At 43.8% G+C, this 23,806-nt stretch overlaps 1 protein-coding gene across 1 annotated transcript; it reads right to left on the bottom strand.

Annotated features, from left to right (window-relative positions):
- Positions 1-4,028: 4,028 nt before the first annotated feature.
- On the bottom strand, positions 4,029-22,181 carry LOC132891572 (zinc-binding protein A33-like). The gene is made up of 8 exons (XM_060929279.1): positions 21,783-22,181; positions 21,534-21,629; positions 21,211-21,441; positions 21,060-21,082; positions 20,855-20,973; positions 10,965-11,238; positions 5,105-5,116; positions 4,029-4,254 (listed from the first exon to the last, which is right to left on the bottom strand). Exons 1-8 carry the CDS (start codon positions 22,179-22,181, stop codon positions 4,029-4,031), a joined length of 1,380 nt encoding a protein of 459 aa, XP_060785262.1.
- Positions 22,182-23,806: the final 1,625 nt, after the last annotated feature.

The raw sequence follows: 23,806 nt of genomic DNA, 5'->3' as shown, positions 1-23,806 counted from the left end.
ACACCACGGGTGTGGTGGGCCAGCTGGGGAGGAGCCGGCCAGCTGGGGAGGAGCCGGCCCCCACCTCTGTGGTGGGGGACTGGTGTGAGGATGAGAGAGAGAGAGAGAGAGAGAGGGAGGGAGGGAAAGAAGAGGAACAAGGAGAGGCGCCTTCGCCTTATCCATCTGCCATCAGAACTGCTGCCAGATGGTCCTCCGCCAACTCTATGGCTCATTGGAGTGATGCCAGGTGACAACACTGGACCCATTCAGCCGTTCCTTCTGGAAGCTGAGAGATGAACTGTTCCAGTGCCACTAGGTCGATGATCCCGTCAGCGTCACAGTCTTCCAGCCTCAGCCACCGCCAGCAGGCATCCCGGAGTTGTTGGCCGAATGCAAATGGCCGGCTGACCTCCTCCAGTATCAGTTTCTGGAACCACTGGTGGTGTTGTTCTAGTGAGCAGCCAACCCACTGCAAGATGGCTCTCTTGAGGTCGGTGTACATGAGCCGGCTGTCGGCAGGGAGCTGCTGTGCCGCAAGCTGCGCCTCACCAGTCAGAAGCAGGAGAAGGCATGCCGCACGCTACTCGAGTGGCCACCCCCAAATATGCGGGCCCATCTTCATGACGGTGACATGAAGGGAGTCCAAGGGGGTGACAGTGGATGCCCCTGCTGATGCCAGCGGATGCCGGAAAGCCTGATGATCTTCCCACTAGGCCAATATCAAGGCTTCAAAGCATTGTTCTTGCTCCTTCCGGAGGGCGGTCAGCACTTGATGCTGGTCCTGCTGGGCAGCAGTAAGGGCATAGACGAGCTCCATAAATAGGGAGGACTCCATGGGGTGGTTCCCTTCTGTACTTCGCTGGTTTCGGCACCACTGTAGTGAATCCCTGATGTGGGTGGAGTACAGAAGCATGGCAGGCGGGAACTGAAGTTCTTGCAAACTTTATTGCTGTCAGCTTCACTCATGCCATTTTCTCACACACACACACACACACACACACACACACACACACACACACACACACACACACACACACACGTGTTCTGGTCGGGAGTCAGCTCTTCTCTGCTCTCCCCCACCTTTTATGCTCGAATTTCAAACACCCACACACACCCACATTAATTGACACTAGGTGAAATGACTTACCAACGTACGTTCCCCAACCCCACCCTCCATTCACAAACTGCCACTTGGCCATGCCCCTATTGCCATGTCTTATTCAGGTGTCGGTCAAGTACCCATATCCGCTTTCTCTTGTTCCTGCAGCCCTGGAGCAATTCAGATTGGCTAAGATCTTCTCAAAACTTGACTTATGCAGTACCTATAACCTAATCAGGATTAAAAAGGCTGATATGTGGAAAACTGCCTTTAGCACTACCACCGGTCATTTTGAGTACTGGGTAATGCCATATGGCCTTTCTTCAGCACCTAGCGTATTCCAATGCCTGATTTAATGACGTGCTATGGGACATGCTAGGCAAGTATGCCATCGCCTACATAGATGACATTCTCATCTACTCCCCAGACAGGGGAAGTTAGGGTCATGTTAGAGCAGTTCTCCAATGCCTGCTTCAGAACCACCTCTACATCAAAGCAGAGAAGTTTGAGTTCCATCAGAAACACATCTCCTTCTTAGGATACATAATCAGTGCTGAAGGAGTTAGCATGGATTCATCCAAGGTCTCTGTGGTCACTACTTGGCCCACACCCATGTCCATAAGGGATCTTCAATGTTTCTTGGGCTTTGCAAACTTCTATTGCTGTTTTATTAGGGGTTTCAGCACAATTGCTGCTCCGTTGACAGCTCTACTAAAGAAGGGACCCAAGCCCCTCAAGTGGAATCCCACAGCTGAAGAAACCTTTAACCGTCTGAAACAAGTCTTCACCTCTGCTCCAGTATTACAGCATCCTGACCCATCAAAACCTTTCACCCTAGAAGTAGGGGCATTAATGTCACAATGTTTTGGGGAGAAACAGAAGAAGAAGGAGAAACCTTTTTTGTCACATGCACACTTCAAGCACAGTGAAATTCATCCTCTGCATTTAACCCATCTGAAGCAGTGAACACACACACACACAGAGCACCCGGGGAGCAGTCAGGGGTTAGGTACCTTGCTCAAGGGCACTTCAGCCCAAGGCCACCCCACATTAACCTAACTGCATGTCTTTGGACTGTGGGGGAAACCGGAGCATCCAGAGGAAATCCACGCAAACACGGGGAGAACATGCAAACTTCACACAGAAAGGCCCTCACCGGCCACTGGGTTTGAACCCAGAACCTTCTTGCTGTGAGGTGACCGTGCTAACCACTACACCACTGTGCTGCCCCACAAACAGAAAACTCCATCCAGTAGCTTTCTTTTCCAGGGAACTCTCTTCTGCTGAAAGAAACTATGATGTGGGTAACAGAGAACTGCTTGCTATAAAGCTAGCCCTTGAGGAAGCCACACACCCATTCCCCCCCCCTAATCTGTTTCTCTGAGTTACATCTCGGTCTTGGGATTGAGATGCTAAACTCTTTTTTGCATGTATTCAGCATGTATTCAGATATTATGGTCTCCCTGAGGACATAGTCAGTGACTGGGGGTCTAAATTTATCTCATTTTTTGGACATGCTTCAAAGAAAGATTAGGGGTATCAGTGAGCTTCACGTCCAGATACCATCCATCCCCAGTCGAATGGGCAAGTAGAGAGAGCAAATCAAGAATTTGGCTGTTTCTTAAGAATCTTCTGTATGCATAACCAGGGGGACTGGGCACACTTCCTGCAGTGGGCCAAGTATGCACAGAACTCTCTCAGACACTCTGCAACTCAACTAACACCATTTCGGTGCATACTTGGCTACCAACCACCCCTGTTCCCCTGGGACATTACACCAAGCCAAGTACAAGCCATAGATGAGTGGATTTCATGCGGCCAGACAATATGGGAGGAGGTACATCAACGTCTCGAAACTATCAATGGCAAGTATAAAGAACATGCTGACAAACATAGAGCAAACAGTCCAGACTTTTCCTCTGGCAACAGAATATGGATAGCCATGAGAAACCTAAGAGAACCCAACACGTGTAAAAAAAAAAAAAAACAGAAAAAAAAACTTCAGCCATGATATATCAGACCATTCAAGGTACTTCATCACATCAATGAGGTCTCATACCGTCTAGAACTCCCCCCTCACAGCAGGCTATCTCCTACATTCCATGTCTCTAACTTGAAACCTGCCATTCCAGGCCCCCTTGCTGAGAACACACCTGTCCAGAAGCACCCAGCTCTCAACATAGAGTGAACCCATCTACTAGGTAAATAAGATCTTCAAGTCAAGATGAAGAAGAAGGCAAGTCGAGTACCTGGTAGATTAGGAAGGTTAGAACAAACCTGGGTCTCTGCTAAGGACATCCTAGACCCATTCCTCAAGCAAGAGTTCCATGCTCTACATCCCAACAAACCAGCACCCAGAGCTAATGAGCATCCCAGAAAAAGTGTAGCTCCCAAAGAGAGCTCCTCGGGGGGGTTCTGTCAGTAAACCTGCTGATTAACGCTCTGACTACAAACTTGGACTCCCAGAACTACAATTCTGTCTCCCGATTACTGATCACAGCTGTCACGCATCTTCCTAATCACCTCTCTCCCTACTTAAGCCACTCTCTCACACGACACCAGTGCAAAGTATCATTCTGCTCCCTCAGTTCAGACCAAGCCTTGTATCTTTCTGATTGCTTTTTGTATTTCTGACTTTTGCTTATCCTCTCACATTTTTGCACTTTGTCTTTCCTCTACCACGTTGTTTGCCTATCGCCTGACTCATGCTAGTTTACCGACCCCGATTTCAGTCTCTCATCTTGGCTTTGTTTACTGTTTGCATCCTGCTCTCTTCTGCACATACATCTGGAAGTGCCTGCACTCTGACAAGCTCATTCTGCATTTAAACATGCTTTTGTGATTTCAATAAAATGCTTTGTCCAAATTTTGAGTGAATACCTTGTTATTTCAAGACAGTGTGTCATTTTCACTGATTATTTTGACTTCCTCATACTTTCAAAATCTTTCATATTTTAAGTTGGAGGATCTTTAGGGAACCATTAACATATAGGAATGGCAGTAATTTATCAGTCAATGTATGTGAGAAAGTATGTAAATGCGTGTTATTGAGAGGGTCGGAGAATGACAGTTTTCCTTTGTCCCAGTCCAGCTTCACTCTGATCCTCTGGAGTTTCTGTGCTACTGAGAGATGAGTGAATGGATGTGATTTAGGACCTGCGAAATATTTACCATCATAATCACACACACACACACACACACACACACACACACACACACACACACACACACACACACACACCAGATTCCACTTCTGGTGAGGATCACCCCCTTCCTCTGAGCAGATTCTGTCATCACACCCCCAATCCACCGTGTACAGTCTCCAACTTCCACATCCCAGTAGTGTGTCCCTGAGTTAAAGCCCTCAGATCCCAGGATAAACAGATATTTATCACCAAATCTCTCTGGATTATCAGGAAGTTTCTGTTTCTCATCATTGTGTCTCACACTTTTCAGATCATCAGATACAATGAGTCCAGGATGAACAGTGTTGGGGTCCAGAGTTACAGGTGCTGAAAATACACACATGCACACTTTGGTCCAGGTGAGCTAAAAATTAAAATTTCTCACATTTCCTAGTATCAAAAAACACATATACAGTGGGGCAAAAAAGTATTTAGTCAGTCACCAATTGTGCAAGTTCTCCCACTTAAAAAGATGAGAGAGGCCTGTAATTTTCATCATAGGTATACCTCAACTATGAGAGACAGAATGAGAAAAAAAAATCCAGAAAATCACATTGTCTGATTTTTAAAGAATTTATTTGCAAATTATGGTGGAAAATAAGTATTTGGTCAATAACAAAAGTTCATCACAATACTTTGTTATATACCCTTTGTTGGCAATGACAGAGGTCAAACATTTTCTGGAAGTCTTCACAAGGTTTTCACACACTGTTGCTGGTATTTTGGCCCATTCCTCCATGCAGATCTCCTCTAGAGCAGTGATGTTTTGGAGCTGTCGCTGGGCAACACGGACTTTCAACTCCCTCCAAAGATTTTCTATGGGGTTGAGATCTGGAGACTGGCTAGGCCACTCCAGGACCTTGAAATGCTTCTTACGAAGCCACTCCTTCGTTGCCCGGGTGGTGTGTTTGGGATCATTGTCATGCTGAAAGACCCAGCCACGTTTCATCTTCAATGCCCTTGCTGATGGAAGGAGGTTTTCACTCAAAATCTCACAATACATGGCCCCATTCATTCTTTCCTTTACACGGATCAGTCATCCTGGTCCCTTTGCAGAAAAACAGCCCCAAAGCATGATGTTTCCACCCCCATGCTTCACAGTAGGTATGGTGTTCTTTGGATGCAACTCAGCATTCTTTCTCCTCCAAACACGACAAGCTGAGTTTTTACCAAAAAGTTCTGTTTTGGTTTCATCTGACCATATGACATTCTCCCAATCCTCTTCTGGATCATCCAAATGCTCTCTAGCAAACTTCAGACGGGCCTGGACATGTACTGGCTTAAGCAGGGGGACACGTCTGGCACTGCAGGATTTGAGTCCCTGGCGGCGTAGTGTGTTACTGATGGTAGCCTTTGTTACTTTGGTCCCAGCTCTCTGCAGGTCATTCACTAGCAGGGCCGTAACCAGGATTTTTCAAATACCGAGGTCAAGCATGGCTGACATCCCCCCCGGCACAACTTAAATAAATAAATAACAAACCAAGGATAGATTTGGTGGTGGACACATTTATTTTAACAACTCTACAACTGTGGCACCATAACTGTGGTGTTTTATCTGACATAAAAGTAGAAAGGTAGTGAACTCTTGAACTGGGTATACATACCTAAAGTACCAGTTACCTAAAGTATTGGCATTATTTACATTGCAGCATACACATGACAGAAAGGGTGTGAACTGCTGAATTGTAAGCTTTAGTATTACACCTTATAATAATAGTGTGAGTGTGTGTGTGTGTGTGAGAGAGAGAGAGACTGAGAGTTTGTGTGTTATTTGTGGGTGTCTGTATGTGTAGAGACATTCTGAGCAGTAATGTAAAGGCATCAGTCTATCTGGCTGTCTTGAATTGAATTGAGATCCATTTGCATGCATTCTCTGAAGCAGAGTGTTCTCACCATTGCCTGTAATGTAAGTTTGGCTCATAACACATTTACTTCAACAATTCTAAAACTGTGCCATCAGAACTGTGGAGTTTTGTCTGACATAAAAGTCAAAACTGAACTGAACTGAGTGTATTGCTCGGTCCGTGTATCATCCGATCATTCAAGTATTCCATTCAATCTGGAAAACGGAAAAAAAAAAACACTCAATATTTCGTTTTCCTGTTTTTCTGTATGACCAAAAAATGAGTGATTGGTGTTTGTTTTCCTTTTTCCAACTCAAAACAGAACAAATAATAAACAGGGAAACCAAAATGAAATAATAACTCTAATTTACGATTATTGATTTTCTCTATTTCCCACGCTACATTAGCCTTCCCATGATCCTCAGCGACAGTCCATCATCATCTCTGTGTCTATGAAACAGAAAAATTGCATGTGCATGTATCAAGTAATTTATTCATACATCCTATTCATTTAATATATTAAGCTGTTAATGTTAAGCTGATGATCTCTTAATTATTATTATCTCAATATAATAGTAATAATAAATAATGATAACAATAACAACATGGCATTCATTTTGTCGCTTTCAACATATTGTGTCAGACCAACTTTGCTTTTTATTAGAGGACATGCTTAGCATTTTACAATGACTCATGTCAGGAGGAAAATATGAGGAGGAGTAACAAGTCACTGGCACTCCAACTTACGAGATTCTCCGCTTCTTTTGCTGGACAGCTTGAAAGTCAGACTCAGGAACAGCCATGATTTTCCTAGAGTTTTGCTTCCAGTAAAAGGAGCCTGAATGAGTGCAAAAAATTATAATGTATGAATAAGAACTAATTCTTGAGACTGACATGAATACAAATGAATTTAGTTTTATCTAAAATGAAAGTTAAGTTGCTCGTATAATCGTAAATTAGAGTTATTATTTCGTTTTGGTTTCCCTGTTTATTATTTGTTCTGTTTTGAGTTGGAAAAAGGAAACCAAACACCAATCCCTCATTTTTTGGTCATACAGAAAAACAGGAAAACGAAATATTGAGTGTTTTTTTTTTTTTTTTTCGTTTTCCAGATTGAATGGAATACTTGAATGATCGGATGATACACGGACCGCTCAGCTACCTGAAGTATTGGCATTATTTACATTTCATTATCTTAAATTACATTAGAATGTAGGGCTATTAGTTCTGTGTGAAGACTATGTATTAGAGAGAGTGTGTGAGTAGTGTATTATTTGTGTGTGTGTGTGTGTGTGTGTGAGTGAGTGAGAGAGAAAGAGAGTTATGAGAGAAAGAGAGAGAGTTACACTCTTAAAACGAATGTGTTGGAAATCAACACATCTTTTGTGCAAGTTTAATTTCAACAAGAGTTGTGTTATATTTCAGAAATGTTTAACACCAAAATTGCACAAATAACAAATAATGTGTTAAAATGAACAAAAGTTCTGTTGTTCCAATCTGGACATAGAGATGTGTTAAAAAACAACGCAAGTTGTGTTATTTTCAACACGTGTTTTAAGAGTGTACTCGAACAAGCCCGTTTAGTCAGCCCTGCACAGGGCTGCCTGTGACAACGTAGTTTTGAATGTTTCTCGAAATGCTAACTAAAATGTAATAGGCAATGACAATGAAACGTTTCCCCTTGGAAAGTTGGCATGACACCGCTGAACGGTCTGCCACTGCACTGACAGTATTTTCTCACCTTCCCTCCTTCTCTTTCCCTGCTCTTCTGTTGGCTGTCCAAACCTTAATTTAGTTTGTTGCAACGTTTTCATTTTGCACTCGGGTAAAGCTCTATAATGCGATGTGACTATTAGCCTATGCTAGGTTAGGTAGGCATATGTGATAGAGCGTAGACTACACCCTGCCTGTTTTATCCAAAACCCAACTTCCCCGGCCGACACTAGTATAGGCTACGTCACGTGACGCTGCGTTAGACACGGCAACGATAGAGATAGAGGCTGAGAGATTTCAGATGACATTAGACAAATGTGAATTTTATTGGGGGGAAATACAGATGACGTGGATCTGGACGCTGCGTTTTACATTGATCACTGCTCGAATTCAGCGTAGACCAATTTTAAATTTCTGAAAAAAATACCGAGGACATGACCTCGGTGTCCTCAATGGTAGTTACGGCCATGGTGCTAGCCTGGAACCGGTTTTTCTGGCCCCAGAGCCAGTTCTTTGTCAGTGGAAACAGAAAACCCGGTTCCAAACTAAGCACTGGCCCCGAACCAGCCCTGGAGCTGCTTTGGTGGAAAAGGGGCATTAGTATCTTGAATTGGGTCATGGTGAAGCAGGAAAAAATAGCGGAGAATTTAGCGCCATGTGGCCCTCACTTCATTCATTGTTCTATTAAAAAAAGACTAATAAAATTGGAAGTCTGTGATCTGAATTCAGTAGCGTTTGCTCCACTAAACAAAAAATAATTGGGTGTCAGTGGAAAATTCTTTTTATGACATAAACTTGAAAAATCTGAAAGGCAGTACAGCTTCAAAATTAGTGTTCCTCATAAAAATCTATTTATAGTCCTGAATTGAATTGAAAGATAGGGAAAAACCCACAGTACCTGTCCAACTGGTCCCACTCGGGATGCTTGTGGAATCTTATGCAAGGCCCCCAAAAGTATTTGGACAATTAAACACCTGTCCATCAGGTTTCCAAGACAAGCTTTAAAAGGTTTCACAGTTTAAACACACTGATGATCTCTGTTTCTCTTAAAACATCCCACTGTCTTCGTGATTGTTGTCATGAGCTGTGCTGCAAATCAAGATCTCTGCTCTCACATTCTATATATATATATATATATATATATATATATATATATATATATATATATACAAACCAGACCTTTTGGTAAAATTCAGACATGAACTGTAAGAGGAAAACTGGATCGTGTTCGTACTCAATAATGGTCTCGAAAAAGACACAGCGCTAGTTTGTTTAGCAGAGGTAGCTGGATGGGGAAATTTGTCCATTTCTGTAGCCCTTGTTTTTCTTTTTTCCCCCAGGGTTGATCTATTAGAACAGCCGTAAGCAACACAAACCATCAGCACTTTTGCATCGTGAGTGGTCATTTGCAAAGAACCCATGGCTCCAGGTTAGTTTAGGCCAAAGATTATTAAGTTCATGTAAATGAGTGAGCAATAACATACAGTAAGCTAGTTATTATCATGAAATACACCCTGACAGGGTGATGCAGGAGTCCAACACAAAGCAGAGGTCTTTTATTTTGCAATAAGAATCGGCTCACTGTACATGATCCCACTTATTACACAGTTATGTACTAAAAAAACTCAACATCTGACACAAAATATTGTTTTAAAATGATTTTATTGCTTCTGGTAATGTCGTGGTCCATACCAACAGTTTGTAATAAATAAAAAAAAACCAGACTGTAAACCAATCAGAATCAAGTAATAATAATACAACCCCAATTCCAAAAAAGTTGGAACACTGTAGTGGGAAGACATGGGACAAAAATAAAATACTTAGGCCTAAATGTTTAATTTTAATTTATTATAGACGAGACAGAATTTGTCATGTTTTAACCCATATGATACAGCAGCCAGGGATAATGGATGAGAGTTAAATATAACTTGCGGTTAAATGACGATAGAGAACATTGAGAAAATTGTTGCTTTTAACAACTTTAATGACTGACTCTCTCACCTGCCTCTCTCTCTTCCACATCCTCTCAGTGATCACTTACACAGACATTAAACTGAACACATCCCTGATACTAATCATGGAAATAACAACCACTGCACACATCTGTACAAATATATAACTGTGCACATCATGAACATTTTAACTGTTAATAATAAACATTACACAGATTACAGATTTATTTATTTGTGCATATTTTAATTGTTCCATTATGCAGACAAACAATGTTTAATATCAAAATGAACAAAGTGAATTTATTTCACTCAGAATTGATTTGAACTTGTGAATCATCACCGAATGCAGCATTAACATACAAATCCATCTGATCTTTACAAAACCACAAACTGCTGGTGGAGGGAAACTTAGAGCTTGAATTCTCCTCCACTGCACAGTTTCTCACACACACACATACACACACACACACACCCTCATCCAAGATTAACAGCAAACGCTAACAAGTACCAATACAGGCAAGACATGAGCTTTCAAATTCTCAATTTATTTAAAACTATTTAAAAAAACATCAATAAAATTAAATAATCTTTTCAGCTCATTCTGCATTTAAAACACTTTGGTGATTTTAATTAAATGCTAAGTGATTATTTTGAGTTAATACCTTGTTATTTCAAGACAGTGTCATTATTTCACTTATTATTTTGACTTCCTCATACTTTCAAAAGCTATCATAATATATTTTAAGATATCTTATTATTTGAGTTATTATTTCAAGATATTCTGTCAATATTTTGAGTTGATTCACCTGAAAAAAAAAAAATCAGTGTGTGCTTCAGGGTTTCCAAAAGGGGGAAAAAAGACTGACACAAAGAACACTAATCTTTTAATCTGCAGTATTTTATTAATGAACTGGAATAAAACAACATCAGTGCTAACTGATCTGATTCACTCTTACAGAGCACTCAAGTGGGAGGATCTTTATGGAACCATAAACACCGAGGATTGGCAGTAATTTATCAGTAAATGTGTGTGTGAAAGTGTGTAAGTGTGTGTTAGTGAGAGGGTCGGAGAATGACAGTTTTCCTCTGTCCCAGTCCAGCTTCACTCTGATCCTCTGGAGGTTCTATGCTACTAAGAGAGTCTGTATATGGTGTTGAAATTGCGCAATATTTCTCAGCATAATACCACACACACCAGATTCCACTTCTGGAGAATATCCCCCCCTTCCTCTGAGCAGATTCTGTCATCACACCCACACTCCACCCTGTACCGTCTCTAACTTCCACATCCCAGCAGTGTGTCCCTGAGTTAAAGCCCTCAGATCCCAGGATATACCGATATTCATCAAATCTCTCTGGATTATCAGGAAGTTTCTGTTCCTCATCGCTGCGTTTCACACTTTTCAGATCATCAGATACAATGAGTACAGGATGAGCAGTGTTGGGGTCCAGAGTCACAGGTGCTGAAAACATACACAGAATTAAGAGTCTTACTGCATAGGTGTAGAATTGGGTATGGATGGTATGGCCGTGTCCCGACCAATATTTCTGATTGAAGGGAAAAAAAATGGCGGTACACAAATGGTTCCTGTAGGTTTCCACTGGGCGAAACAGCATGCAAAATTCACTCATGAATATTCGCTCTCAAACATTTTCACATAATAAGCAAAACAGCCTCCGCCTTCTGTATCAGAAATGTTTGGTTCCTCCCGCCTCTCTTTTGAAAACGTCCCATACCGAGAACACACATCCGCTGAACTGATTGGTTCTCGAGGGGCTTCACTTGAGCCGCTCTGGGCTCAAGACAACAGAAGGGCAATAATATAACAACAACCAATCAGAATTCAGACACAACAACCAATCAGAATTCAGATACAACAACCAATCAGAATTCAGATACATTCTGTTGCCAAGTAAAATTGTAGCCTTTCAACGTGTCAAAAAGGTTCTCGAGCCCTCGTCCTGTTTTGCCGTTAGATCAATCACATATCAGCTTAAACTAGCATTCTAAGGCTACGTTTACATTAGACCGTATCTGTCTCGTTTTCTTCGCGGATGCACTGTCCGTTTACATTAAACCGCCTGGAAACGCTGGGAAACGGGAATCTGCCAGCGTCCACGTATTCAATCCAGATCGTGTCAGCTCCGGTGCTGTGTAAACATTCAGAATACGCAGATACGCTGTGCTGAGCTCTAGCTGGCGTCTCATTGGACAACGTCACTGTGACATCCACCTTCCTGATTCGCTGGCGTTGGTCATGTGACGCGACTGCTGAAAAACGGCGCGGACTTCCGCCTTGTATCACCTTTCATTAAAGAGTATAAAAATATGAAAATACTGCAAATACTGATGCAAATACTGCCCATTGTGTAGTTATGATTGTCTTTAGGCTTGCCATCCTGCCACTTGCAAGTGGTAAGTGATGCGCGCTGGGATCACACACACAGCGGCTCAGTCCCGAAAACACTGCTAGTGTGCTTCACTCGCGCGCTCTGTGAGCTGCGCAGGGCCGGAGTGCGAACCCTCCAGAGGGCACTCGCTGTTCAGGGTGGAGTGATTTGGAGCGCAGGATGCCTGCGGAGCCGAGCGTATCCGTGTATTAGTATTGTTGTGTGCACGCAAATCATGTATTGGTGTTGCTGTGTGCACACTAATCGTTTTAAAAACGTTAATCTGATGATCCGCTGATACGGTCTAATGTAAACATGGGCTATAACTAGTGAAAGATCCCACAGAAGAGAGCCCACTCCCCCTGCCAGCCTCATGGAACACAGTGTTTAAGGCTCCGGATGTGTTTTACTTCCATTGATGAGGGAAAGGAACATATACCCTCCCGACAGTCAATGTGTTATTCGCTTGTAAAACACATTTGCAAATTGGTAGAATGAGTTAGGCCAAGTTTACATTAGACCGTATCTGTCTCGTTTTCTTCGCGGATGTGTTGCACTCTGATGAGTGGGGAAATAAGGAAAGAAAGAAGGAGTCAGGACAACTGCTTCCATTCCCAAGCTGTGTTGTTATTGAACAAGGAAGTAGCAACTTCGCGCCTAGACGAGTAGTACTTCCCAGCGTATTCCCCGGGCAGGTGGCGCCCTCTAGTGGTCATTTAGATGAACTGAGAGTGGAATAAGTCAAATAAATCAAATCACCACATACTCCCCCTCTAAAATAGATGTCGTCCCGACATCTCAGATCACAAATAATAAAAGCTATTCCATGAACTTGGGATGTATGCGTTATTTAGCATCAAAACTCATCTAACATGTATAAACAAAGTATGATTGAAGGGGCTGTATAAATCTTGGCCAAGTGGTGCGTAACCTATCGTGGGAAAAGACTTCTTTTTGCCTACAGCTATGGGCACAGCTAATCATGTGACAAGTGGGGATTCCAAGTCGATCGTAGGTGAACAGCTTAGGGGGTCGTCTCTCTCTCTGTGGTCTCTGACGCACCTCTTCATCCTCATTATCACTCTTATCCGACGCCGAAGACTCCTCATCAGGTAATTCGTCATTCGAACACGGTTCCTCTGTTATCACGTCCTCCGATTGCTCAGTTTCATTCTCGTCCTCAGAGACAGGTGCAGTATCTTCTTCCGCTTCATCTTCCGCAATGTCAGCATCCGCCGTGTGTACGTCTACCTGAGGTTGCCTGACAGGTGAATAATGAACAGTGAAGTCATCCTCATCATCTGATTCATCTGAATGCACTGCTTCAGTGTTTTGGTCGTCTTGCCTCTGTCTCCTTTGTGCTGCTTTATCTTTGATGCCCACTGGAACATCTATAGGTAAATGGTCACATGACAGCAGCAAATTACGATGCACAACCCTTGACCTTCCCTTTCCTTGCTCTGGCTGCACCTCATATATGGGGAGATCCTCCTTTACACGCCTAACCACAATGTGGATGGTGTCTTCCCAGTGATTCCGTAGCTTGCCTGTCCCTCCTCTTGGTGTCAGGTTCCTGACCAACACACGGTCACCAGGAGTCAATATTGTGCTTCTCAGCTTTTTGTCATAGTTCTTCTTGCTTCGCTCCCCCGACTTCCTCACACCCTCTCTTGCAATCTCATATGCCTCTTTCATCTGTTCCTTCCATCTTTGCATGTATTCCTGATGACTAGCCGTGCCCTTGTTTTCACTTAGGTCGAAAAGGGTATCGACAGGCAGCCGTGGGCTACGCCCATAGAGAAGGTAAAAAGGGGAAAAACCTGTCACCTCACACCTGGTACAGTTGTAGGCAAATGTTAGCTTATTCAAAGAATCCTTCCAGTTTCTCTTCTCAGTCTCTGTTAGTGTCTTTAACATCTGCAATAGCGTTTTGTTAAATCTTTCGACCTGACCATTCCCCTGTGGATGGTAGGGACTCGTGCGAGAGCTCATGACACCACAGTTTTTCTTGAGCTGAGCTATAAGTCGGTTATCAAATTCACCACCCTGATCATGATGTATTCTCTCAGGAAACCCGAACTTTAGAGCGTAGTCATTGAACAAGCAGTCTGCTACTGTTTTAGCCGACTTTGACTTAGTGGCATATACTTGAACAAAGCGGGTGAAATGGTCAATAACCACTAAAATGTATTCATACCCCCCTTTACATTTATCCAAATGCAGAAAATCAATAGAGACAAGCTCAAAGGGGTGGGTGGTGACAATGTTTGTAAGAGGAGCCCGTGTCTCTCTGCTCGGCTTCTTTTGCTTCAAGCAGGCACAAACTCTGGTGACATAGTGCTCAACTTCATCTCGCATTTGTGGCCAGAAGAAGCGGTCCCTGATCAGTGATAACGTACGATCTACACCTTGATGGCCCATTTTGTTATGCAACTCCTCCATAACCCCAGCCTTATACTTGTCAGGTAAGACCAGTTGAGTCTTAGTGGCTGTGTTTCTCCTCAGAACCCCATTTTTATCAATCTGCAGCTTCTCCCATTCACGGAGGAGAGATTTACTCTTTGTACTATAGGATGTGGTAGAGTGCATGGACGGCTTTATACTTGTTATTATTTTAAATCTCATCACTGGCCCGATGTGTGGATCGTCTAGCTGACTCTGTCTGATTTCTGCAAGGGGGATGGGGTCATAGGGGACACTGTCGGGTGGCTGCTGTAAAGCGGCAACTGCTGTGCACAGCGGGGCCTGTTCTTGCACTTCCACAGCCTGTATTAGAGCGGCCACACAGTCAAAGGACAGTTCTTCAGAGCATCGTTCCATTATTTCCTCAATGTCAGTCGGCATCCTAGAGAGACTGTCTGCATCAACATTCTCTTTACCTGGTCTGTATCTGATAGTAAAGTTATAGTCAGCCAGTTCAGCCACCCACCTACAACCAGTTGCATTGAGTTTGGCGCTAGACATTACATATGTGAGGGGGTTATTGTCACTGTATACAACGAATGAAGGGGTGTAGTACAAATAATCACGAAATTTTTCAGTGACTGACCACTTTAAAGCGAGGAACTCCAATTTTCCTGAATGAAGATGATAATTTCTTTCAGCGGCAGTCAGTGTGCGAGACCCGTAAGCTATGACGCGGAGTTTGCCCCCCTGCTCCTGGTACAGTACTGCGCCCAGCCCTTGCCCCGATGCATCAGTGTGTAGGATAAAGGGTTTTGAAAAATCTGGGAATCCGAGTATGGGGGGCTTGGCCAGACAATTGATCAGCTGCTCCAGGACCTTCTGATGCTTGTCTTCCCATAAAATGGGTTGGTTTGAAGGGGCTCCTGTATGTTTTTTGTTCTTTCGTGTCAGGTGTTTTTGTTTTTTTTCGTCTTGTGGACCAGCACCCTTCAACAAGTTGTAAAGTGGCCCAGCTATCCTTGAAAAGTTCTTTATATACTGGCGGTAATAACTGAGAAGTCCCAGAATGGCCCGCAACTGTCCAACAGTAGCTGGTCTCTTATCTTTCAGAGCTGTTACAGCGGCTGTGTCAGCTGGGTCTACTCTGCTCCCTTCAGCGGACACAATTCTCCCCAGGTAGCGGACCTCGGCCTTAAAGACTTCACATTTGCTTGGCTTGAGCTTGATGCCAAAGGATCTCAACTGCTGCAGCACCTTTCGGACATGGTCCAAGTGATCTTCGAATGATTTGCTAAATACTAATGTGTCATCTAAATAAGGGACACAGATCTTATCGCGTAAGCCCACTAGACACTCCTCCATACACCTCTGAAACGCTGCAGGTGCATTCATTAACCCGAATGGAATTCTTACCCATTCATATAAGCCCCATGGTGTCACAAATGCAGTCAAGGGTCTACTCTCTTTTGACATGAAGCCTTGGTGATAGGCCTTACCCTGGTCCAGTAATGAAAACCATGAATTCCCACCTAGACTGTCAAGAATATCTTGGACCCTCGGAATGGGCTGGCGATCTGGATGGGTCTTCTTGTTTAGCTCTCTATAGTCTACGCAGAGACGTAGGCTGCCATCCTTTTTTCGTACACAAACAACGGGTGAGGAATAGGAGGATGTTGATTTCTCGATCCACCCCTGAGCAATCAGATCATGCAGGTAGTCTTTCAATTCCTTATACAGGGGCTTAGGTACTGAGAGGTAAGAACGTGCAACAGGGACTGTATCTTTCAGAGAAATTGCCATTTTTAGACTGTCAATACACCCTATGTCGTCATCTGAACGGGAGAATGAAGCACATTCTTCTCTTAACATGTTATGAACACGCTCTCTCTCAATTTCCCCTAAGTGGCTCAAATCTACAGCGGGGTCCCATTCGCCATTCATATCTCCCTCACCCCTGGACTGATCATGACTCGGTGGTGAATGGATTTGGCAGCATTGTGGATTTAACAGAGAAACTGGGTACACAGACTGCACCTCTTGCACAGTGCCAATGGTGGTTTTGCCAGGCAAGACTATGTCATGAGTTGAGGGGTTCTGTATGCTTACCGTGATGTAGGGAGGGGCACCCGCTTTCAACTGCACCACTGTTTCATTCAATTCTAGCCCTTCTGGCCACTGGGGATCAATATCTGGTTCAAATACTAAAGTAGTGTCTTCTTCCAGGGCGCTTGCTGATACCCTGCATGTGACATGAGTGGACGTCAGCCTAGGGATGACAGTTTTCTCTCGGGTAGTCCTAACAGTGTACTCTTGGTGTTTTTCCATTCTTACCAGGTTGATCAAGGCCTCAATTTGTGATGTTTCAAGCCCAGGGAGAGCAGATCTCACTTCCCCTCGCAGGGAGTCTCTGCTAGTAGAAGCAAACATTTCATTTTCACTGTTCTTTACAATGTGTTCGATTGCATTATAGCCAATAATGGGGTGGGTGAGGCTACCCCCTTTCATCACCAGGACAGGGAGGGTAAGAGTACATGGCCCATTAGTTTTTCCCGACAGTCCAAACAAGATTTCAACCCAACCAAGAAAGGGTATATGATCCCCATTTGCGGCTACTATTGTAAGGGTGTCAGGGGAATCAATGAGGTCAGTGACGGGTCTGAGCTTGACGTCTGGGAGAATTTCATTTTTCCAACTCTCATTAATGAGACAAACTTGGGAGCCGGTGTCCCATAATGCTTTAGTTTTTATGCCATTGAAGTAGCAGTCAACAAGACATTGTTTTCCCACTAAGGCGGCGACACTCTGACATTTCTTTTCTTTCTCCACTCTCTTCCCCTGCTTAAGTTTTGTCTGCACACAATTTTTCTTATGGGCATCCCAGTGGCTTATCTGACAGGTTTTAGAGCAATAGAAAGCATTCTGGCATGTGGCACATCTTTTTAACTTGCCCACCTCCCCACTTACACCACATTCCATACATGTCTGATGGGACACTAGTGCACTGCAGGTTACACCCGGTCCCGTGGGGGCAACCCTCTCTCGTTTAATTGAGGAGCTCTTGGGGTCATTTCCCTTGCCCTACAGCCTGCAAGGTAGTGCTCACTACTTCCACATGCAAAACAATGTGTGCAAATGTCATCAGTACCACTACGTTGGCAACCAAAGCACCTCCTTGTGCGGCCCCTAGCTGAGGGGAGAGGGTACCGTTGGGGTGCATAGCCTTGCTGAAATTGCGTTGTTCCACCTCGTCCTCTGCCACCCTCACACCAGAAGCCTGTGGGCATGTGGTCGAATGGACGTGTATCAAAGCCAGGTGCGGACAGATTTTGTGCTGAGGCCAGTTGTGGGTGCTGAATGGAGTCCCGAATCTGACACACTTCAGTACTTAAGTTCTTCAGAACAGCGATATCTGCTTTGATCTCTTTTAGCTCATCCAGAAGATTAGGCTTATTTTTAATTTCTGGTGTCTCTTTTTTCTTCTCTGGTATAGCTTGAGCCTCAGTACTCTGGGCTAAGTGAACGCCTGCGGATCGTTGTGGTGGTGTCTCTTTTCTTTTGTTCTGTCTTTCTGTTTCCGTCATACAGGCAATGTTTAATTTCTCCAGTAGGACTTCATCCTTCACATCTGCTTGTTGCAGGTAAGGCTTCATATCATTTCTTATGTTGTCGTTTTGCAGCCCTGTCAATACGGAGTGCAGAAACATGTTCTGCACGAGAATGGGATCATACCTCAGACCAGACTCTGCCTCTTGAGAGGCGAAAAGAATCTTCTGTCTGAGATCCAGCACACGGAACACAAAGCTTTGTGGCGTCTCTTTGCCATTTTGGGCCTCAGTTGTCAGCTGCTTGTAGAGTTCTGTTGCGCCTTTCTCTTGATAGTGAGAACGGAGTATTCTCCTTAGCACTGGAAGAGTTAGACCGGCTTTGCCCTCCAAGTAGCTACGCAATTGCATGCCTGGTGTTATGGCCTTTACAACAGCATGGACAATTTCGTATTCAGGGACTTTCTTGTTTAACCCGGTTTCAATCTGGTGAGCAAGACTGGAAAATGTAAGCCTATCTTTCTGTCCTGGCTCTCCAATTTGTCCCGCAATCCTGAATTCCCTATGCCAGGGGCTCAGAACAGGGGACTGTGAATAGGTTTGAGTAGGGGCCTCAGGCATGTTCTGATTATTGGCTAATACTTGACCTCCACCACCTTGTTGCTGAGATTGTAATGATATCTGCAAAGCCATCTGCAGGGCCTCAATCTGTTTTTGGAGTTTTTGCTGTTCGGATAACTGCTCAACTGATTGTGGCTGGGCTGGGGTAGGGGCTTGTGTGTCTGAAGCTGGAGTGGCTTGATCACTAGAGGGCAGTTTGAGTGAAGCAATTTTGTCTTTTAGACTAAGAAACAGTGACATACCGTGATCTTCAAGATCCACTATCTCATCTTTACCCATGTATTGTATAATGTGAGTAATCAAAAAAGAACGACCTTTATCAGACAAATCATCTTGAGCTATTTCCAGAAATTCACATACATATAGCAGTTGTTCACGACTGAGAGTGTAAAGCAACCCAGTTACTTCAAGTTTTAAGTCCTCCAACACATCCATGTTTCTTAATGAGGGATGACCAGTGATGCAGTGAAGCAGGACGTATACGTAGCAAGATGGAACCCGTGGCCCTCCTGGTTCGTGCGATCACCTCAGATTACTCACTGTCCACTTGCCCGACTCTCGTGCTGCTGTGCTCCGCTGGCCTTCCAGGTGTAGTGGTGAGTCTGAATGTAGGATGGGTACTGCCTCTGGGAGTAGAACCCTTCACACATTCATCCTCGCTGGGGCCTCCAAAATGTTGCACTCTGATGAGTGGGGAAATAAGGAAAGAAAGAAGGAGTCAGGACAACTGCTTCCATTCCCAAGCTGTGTTGTTATTGAACAAGGAAGTAGCAACTTCGCGCCTAGACGAGTAGTACTTCCCAGCGTATTCCCCGGGCAGGTGGCGCCCTCTAGTGGTCATTTAGATGAACTGAGAGTGGAATAAGTCAAATAAATCAAATCACCACAGATGCACTGTCCATTTACATTAAAATGCCTGGAAACGCCGGGAAACGGGAATCCGCCAGCGTCCACGTATTCAATCCAGATCGTGTCTGGTCCGGTGCTGTGTAAACATTGAGAATACGCGGATACGCGGATACGCTGTGCTGAGCTCTAGCTGGCGTCGTCATTGGACAACGTCACTGTGACATCCACCTTCCTGATTCGCTGGCGTTGGTCATGTGACGCGACTGCTGAAAAACGGCGCGGACTTCCGCCTTGTATCACCTTTCATTAAAGAGTATAAAAGTATGAAAATACTGCAAATACTGATGCAAATACTGCCCATTGTGTAGTTATGATTGTCTTTAGGCTTGCCATCCTTCCACTTGCAAGTGGTAAGTGACGCGCATACCCGATATGCACTGAGAGCACACACACAGCGGCTCAGTCCCGAATTACTGCTCGTGCACTTCACTCGCGCGCTCTGTGAGCTGCGCAGGGCCGGAGTGCGCACCCTCCAGAGGGCACTCGCTGTTCAGGGCGTAGTGATTTGGAGCGCAGGATGCCTGCGGAGCCGAGCGTATCCGTGTATTGGCGTTGCTGTGTGAAGGCGAATCGTGTATTGGTGTTGCTGTGTGCATGTTAATCATTTTAAAAACGTTAATCTGATGATCCGCTGATACGGTCTAATGTAAACCCCACCTTAATCATCGCATGCAAGATTTGCAATTAATCAAATGAATTGCATCCATCCATCCATTATCTGGAGTCGCTTATCCTGTTCTACAGGGCTGACACAGAGACAAACAACCATTCACACTCACATTCACACCTACGGTCAATTTAGAGCCACCAGTTAGCCTAACCTGCATGTCTTTGGACTGTGGGGGAAAACTGGAGCACCCAGAGGAAACCCACACAGACAAGGGGAGAACATGCACACAACACACAGAAAGGCCCCCGCTGGCTGCTGGGCTTGAACCCAGGACCTTCTTGCTGTGAAGTGACAGTGCTAACCACTACACCACCATGCTGCCCAATGAACTGCATATTATTATTCATGAATTATCACAGTTCGGAACTTCAAATTTTAAAAGTCTGGACTTTGGAGAGATGATGGATACTCTTTTGGTGGAACACAACAGAGAAAAATATTGTGACTCTATTATGTTGACCTGAAGTTGGCGCCACTGGGGGTTGGCATTGGGTTTATGACCCCACCAATGTTAATACCAAACCTAAGCCATTGTCTTACTGTATTGGACAGTGTACTGCATCTTCTCCCAGACTCTGAACTGCAGGTTGGCCAGATGTTTTGCCACATGGACCAGTGCTCCTGAAAGCTCCTCTGGATGCTGCAGTGTGCTCTGGACTCTGCAAAAACATTCAGGAGTCAGTGTTGCTGTGGGTTTGGATTCAGAAACACAGAGAATGAGAGAGACAGGAAGCAAATCACTCACCTTTTCACTGTGGCCTTGTAGTTCTGTAAAACAACAAAGCAAATATCAGTGGATATGATTTACATTTTTACACCACAGAAATGTGACATTTCTGATGATGGAAAGAAGTTTTACTTTCTCACAGTATAAATACTGACTAAATGACCCTCACTTCTAAGAATGAAACGTCTTCAGCTCTCATCTTCACTTCTATGGCTTTGATTTTGCCTGAAAGAGATAATATATCTTTGCTCAGCTTCTCAATCTTCTCCTTCATCATCTGACTCTTCTGCTCCTCTTCCTCTCTCAGTGCAGTGATCCTGACTGCCTCTTCATCTCGTAGAAACTGGTGAAGCTTCTCAAACTCCTCCTTAATCTGACGCGCTGTGTGTTGGGCCTGAATCTACAGTGAAGAGAAAATCAAATGAAACATCACTGAATATGCAATGAAACAAAATATAATTATAATATCAAACCCATGTTATTGATTCTAACCTTTATGTGTTCTGCAGTCTGACTCCATTTCCATTTACAGTCTTTAAATATCTTCAGTTTCTCCTGTAGGGGTTTCAGTGCAGTTTTGAGCTTCTCCTGAAATAAATTAACATGCTGCTTGGAGTCTCTGTGTTTTAGATATTATTTGAACTCAGATGAACTAAACTGATTACAAAGTAATTGTCATAATTATGAACAACAGCATTTGTTCACATGTGACCCATGAGTTCATATGTACGTTTTATTTACCTTACAGTCTGTTACTGCTTCATCAATGGGGCAGAATTTGTGGTTGGTGTGTTTTCCTGAATCTCGACACACCAAACATACCGGCTGTTGATGATCCAGACAGAAGAGTTTGAGTTTCTCACTGTGCAGACTGCAGACTGTTTCAGACCCTGATGAAGATCTCTGACTTCTCTCCTGTAAGAAAGTCTCACACAGGTTCTTTAAGGCCAGGTTTATGGGAGGATCATCTATAGATGACTTCCTCCTACAAAGAGGACATTCTCTGGATCCTTTGGTCTCCCAGAACTGCTGCAAACACACTTTACACACACTGTGACTGCAGTGCAGAACAACAGGATCCTTGAAGATTTCACAGCACACAGGACAGGAGAAATCCTCCTCTGAAAACTTAGAAGCCATTTTGTTTGCTGCTGTTGTTCTCTCTTGTCCGAATGCTCAGAGTTTCAATTTCAGTTCTGTGAAAAGTAATCACACCCTGATTTTAGATTTCTTTAAAGCTAAATAGATGACTTTGTAGGTTCAGTTAATCATCACTTCCTTTCACTGTGCTGAAAATGAGACACAGATTTCTCCATAAACTGAGAATAAATCTCAACTCACCAGAGCAGAACACTGCAGGCTGTTAATGAAGGACTTCAGTCGTGTCAGACTTGGCACTTCCTTAATAGGAGGAGTTTTCGAGAGACACATTATGACCTGTTACACTCCTCAGTTACATCAGAAACAGCACTCGGCACTTACTTATGTTTAAGCACTGAGCATTAACTGTAATTTTGGTACAAATTTATCCAGTGATGAATTTCACTCTTCTGAACTGAAGATAATGTTTCACTTCTGGAATCATTTAAAGTCGATCTTGCAGTTTCGGACACAAGACCCAGAATGCTCTAATCATCAGTGGGATGAACTGGATTTCAGTCAGAAGAGTTATAAGCTCTTATAAACAGCAAATGATACTGCACCTTATCCTCAGACCTGAATAAGAAAGACACCCACAGGAAACAGCGCAATGGCAAATAGTCACATACTGTACTGAGTGAGTTTATAGTTTTTAATAATATTTACTCTACATAACACAGTTGATGCAAATCCTGTAGTGATACAACTGATGCAAGATGCTGATGATCATAAATGGAAAATATTTACCAATATTGTATGGAAAATGTTATTCATCATACACTGAGTGCAGAATTATTAGGCAAGTGAGTATTTTGACCACAACATCCTTTTAATGCATGTTGTCCCACTCCAAGCTGTTTAGGCTTGAAAGCCTACTACCAATTAAGTATATCAGGTGCTGTGCATCTGTGTAATGAGAGGGGGTGTGGTCTAATGACATCAACACCCTATATCAGGTGTGCATAATTATTAGGCAACCTCTTTTCCTCTGGCAAAATGGGTCAGAAGAGAGATCTGATAGACTTTGAAAAGTATAAAATTGTGAGATGTCTTGCAGACGGATGCAGCACTCTTGAAATTGCGAAGATGTTGAAACGTGATCACCGAACAATCAAGCGTTTCATTGCAAATAGTCAACAGGGTCGAAAGAAGCGTGTGGGGAAAAAAAAGGCGCAAAATAACTGCACATGATCTGCGGAAAATCAAGCGTGAAGCTAACAAGCAGCCATTAGCATCCAGTTCTGCCATATTCCAGAGTTGCAACATTCCTGGAGTGTCAAAGAGTACAAGGTGTGCAATACTGAGGGACATGGCCAAGGTAAGGAAGGCTGAAAAACGACCACCACTGAGTAAGGCACACAAGATAAAACGTCAAGACTGGGCCAAGAAATATCTTAAGACTGATTTTTCTAAGGTGCTGTGGTCTGATGAGATGAGAGTGACTCTTGATGGGCCAGATGAATGGGCCTGTGGCTGGATCAGTAATGGGCACAGAGCTCCACTCCGACTCAGACGCCAGCAAGGTGGAGGTGGAGTACTGCTATGGGCTGGTATCATCAAAGACGAGCTTGTTGGACCTTTTCGAGTTGAGGATGGACTAAAACTCAACTCCCAGACCTACTGCC

This window comes from Neoarius graeffei, chromosome 9 (genome assembly GCF_027579695.1).
Source record: "Neoarius graeffei isolate fNeoGra1 chromosome 9, fNeoGra1.pri, whole genome shotgun sequence".
Taxonomy (NCBI): Eukaryota; Metazoa; Chordata; class Actinopteri; order Siluriformes; family Ariidae; genus Neoarius; species Neoarius graeffei.
The sequence above is the reverse complement of the archived record's forward strand: the minus strand, read 5'-3'. Positions and strand labels throughout refer to the sequence as shown.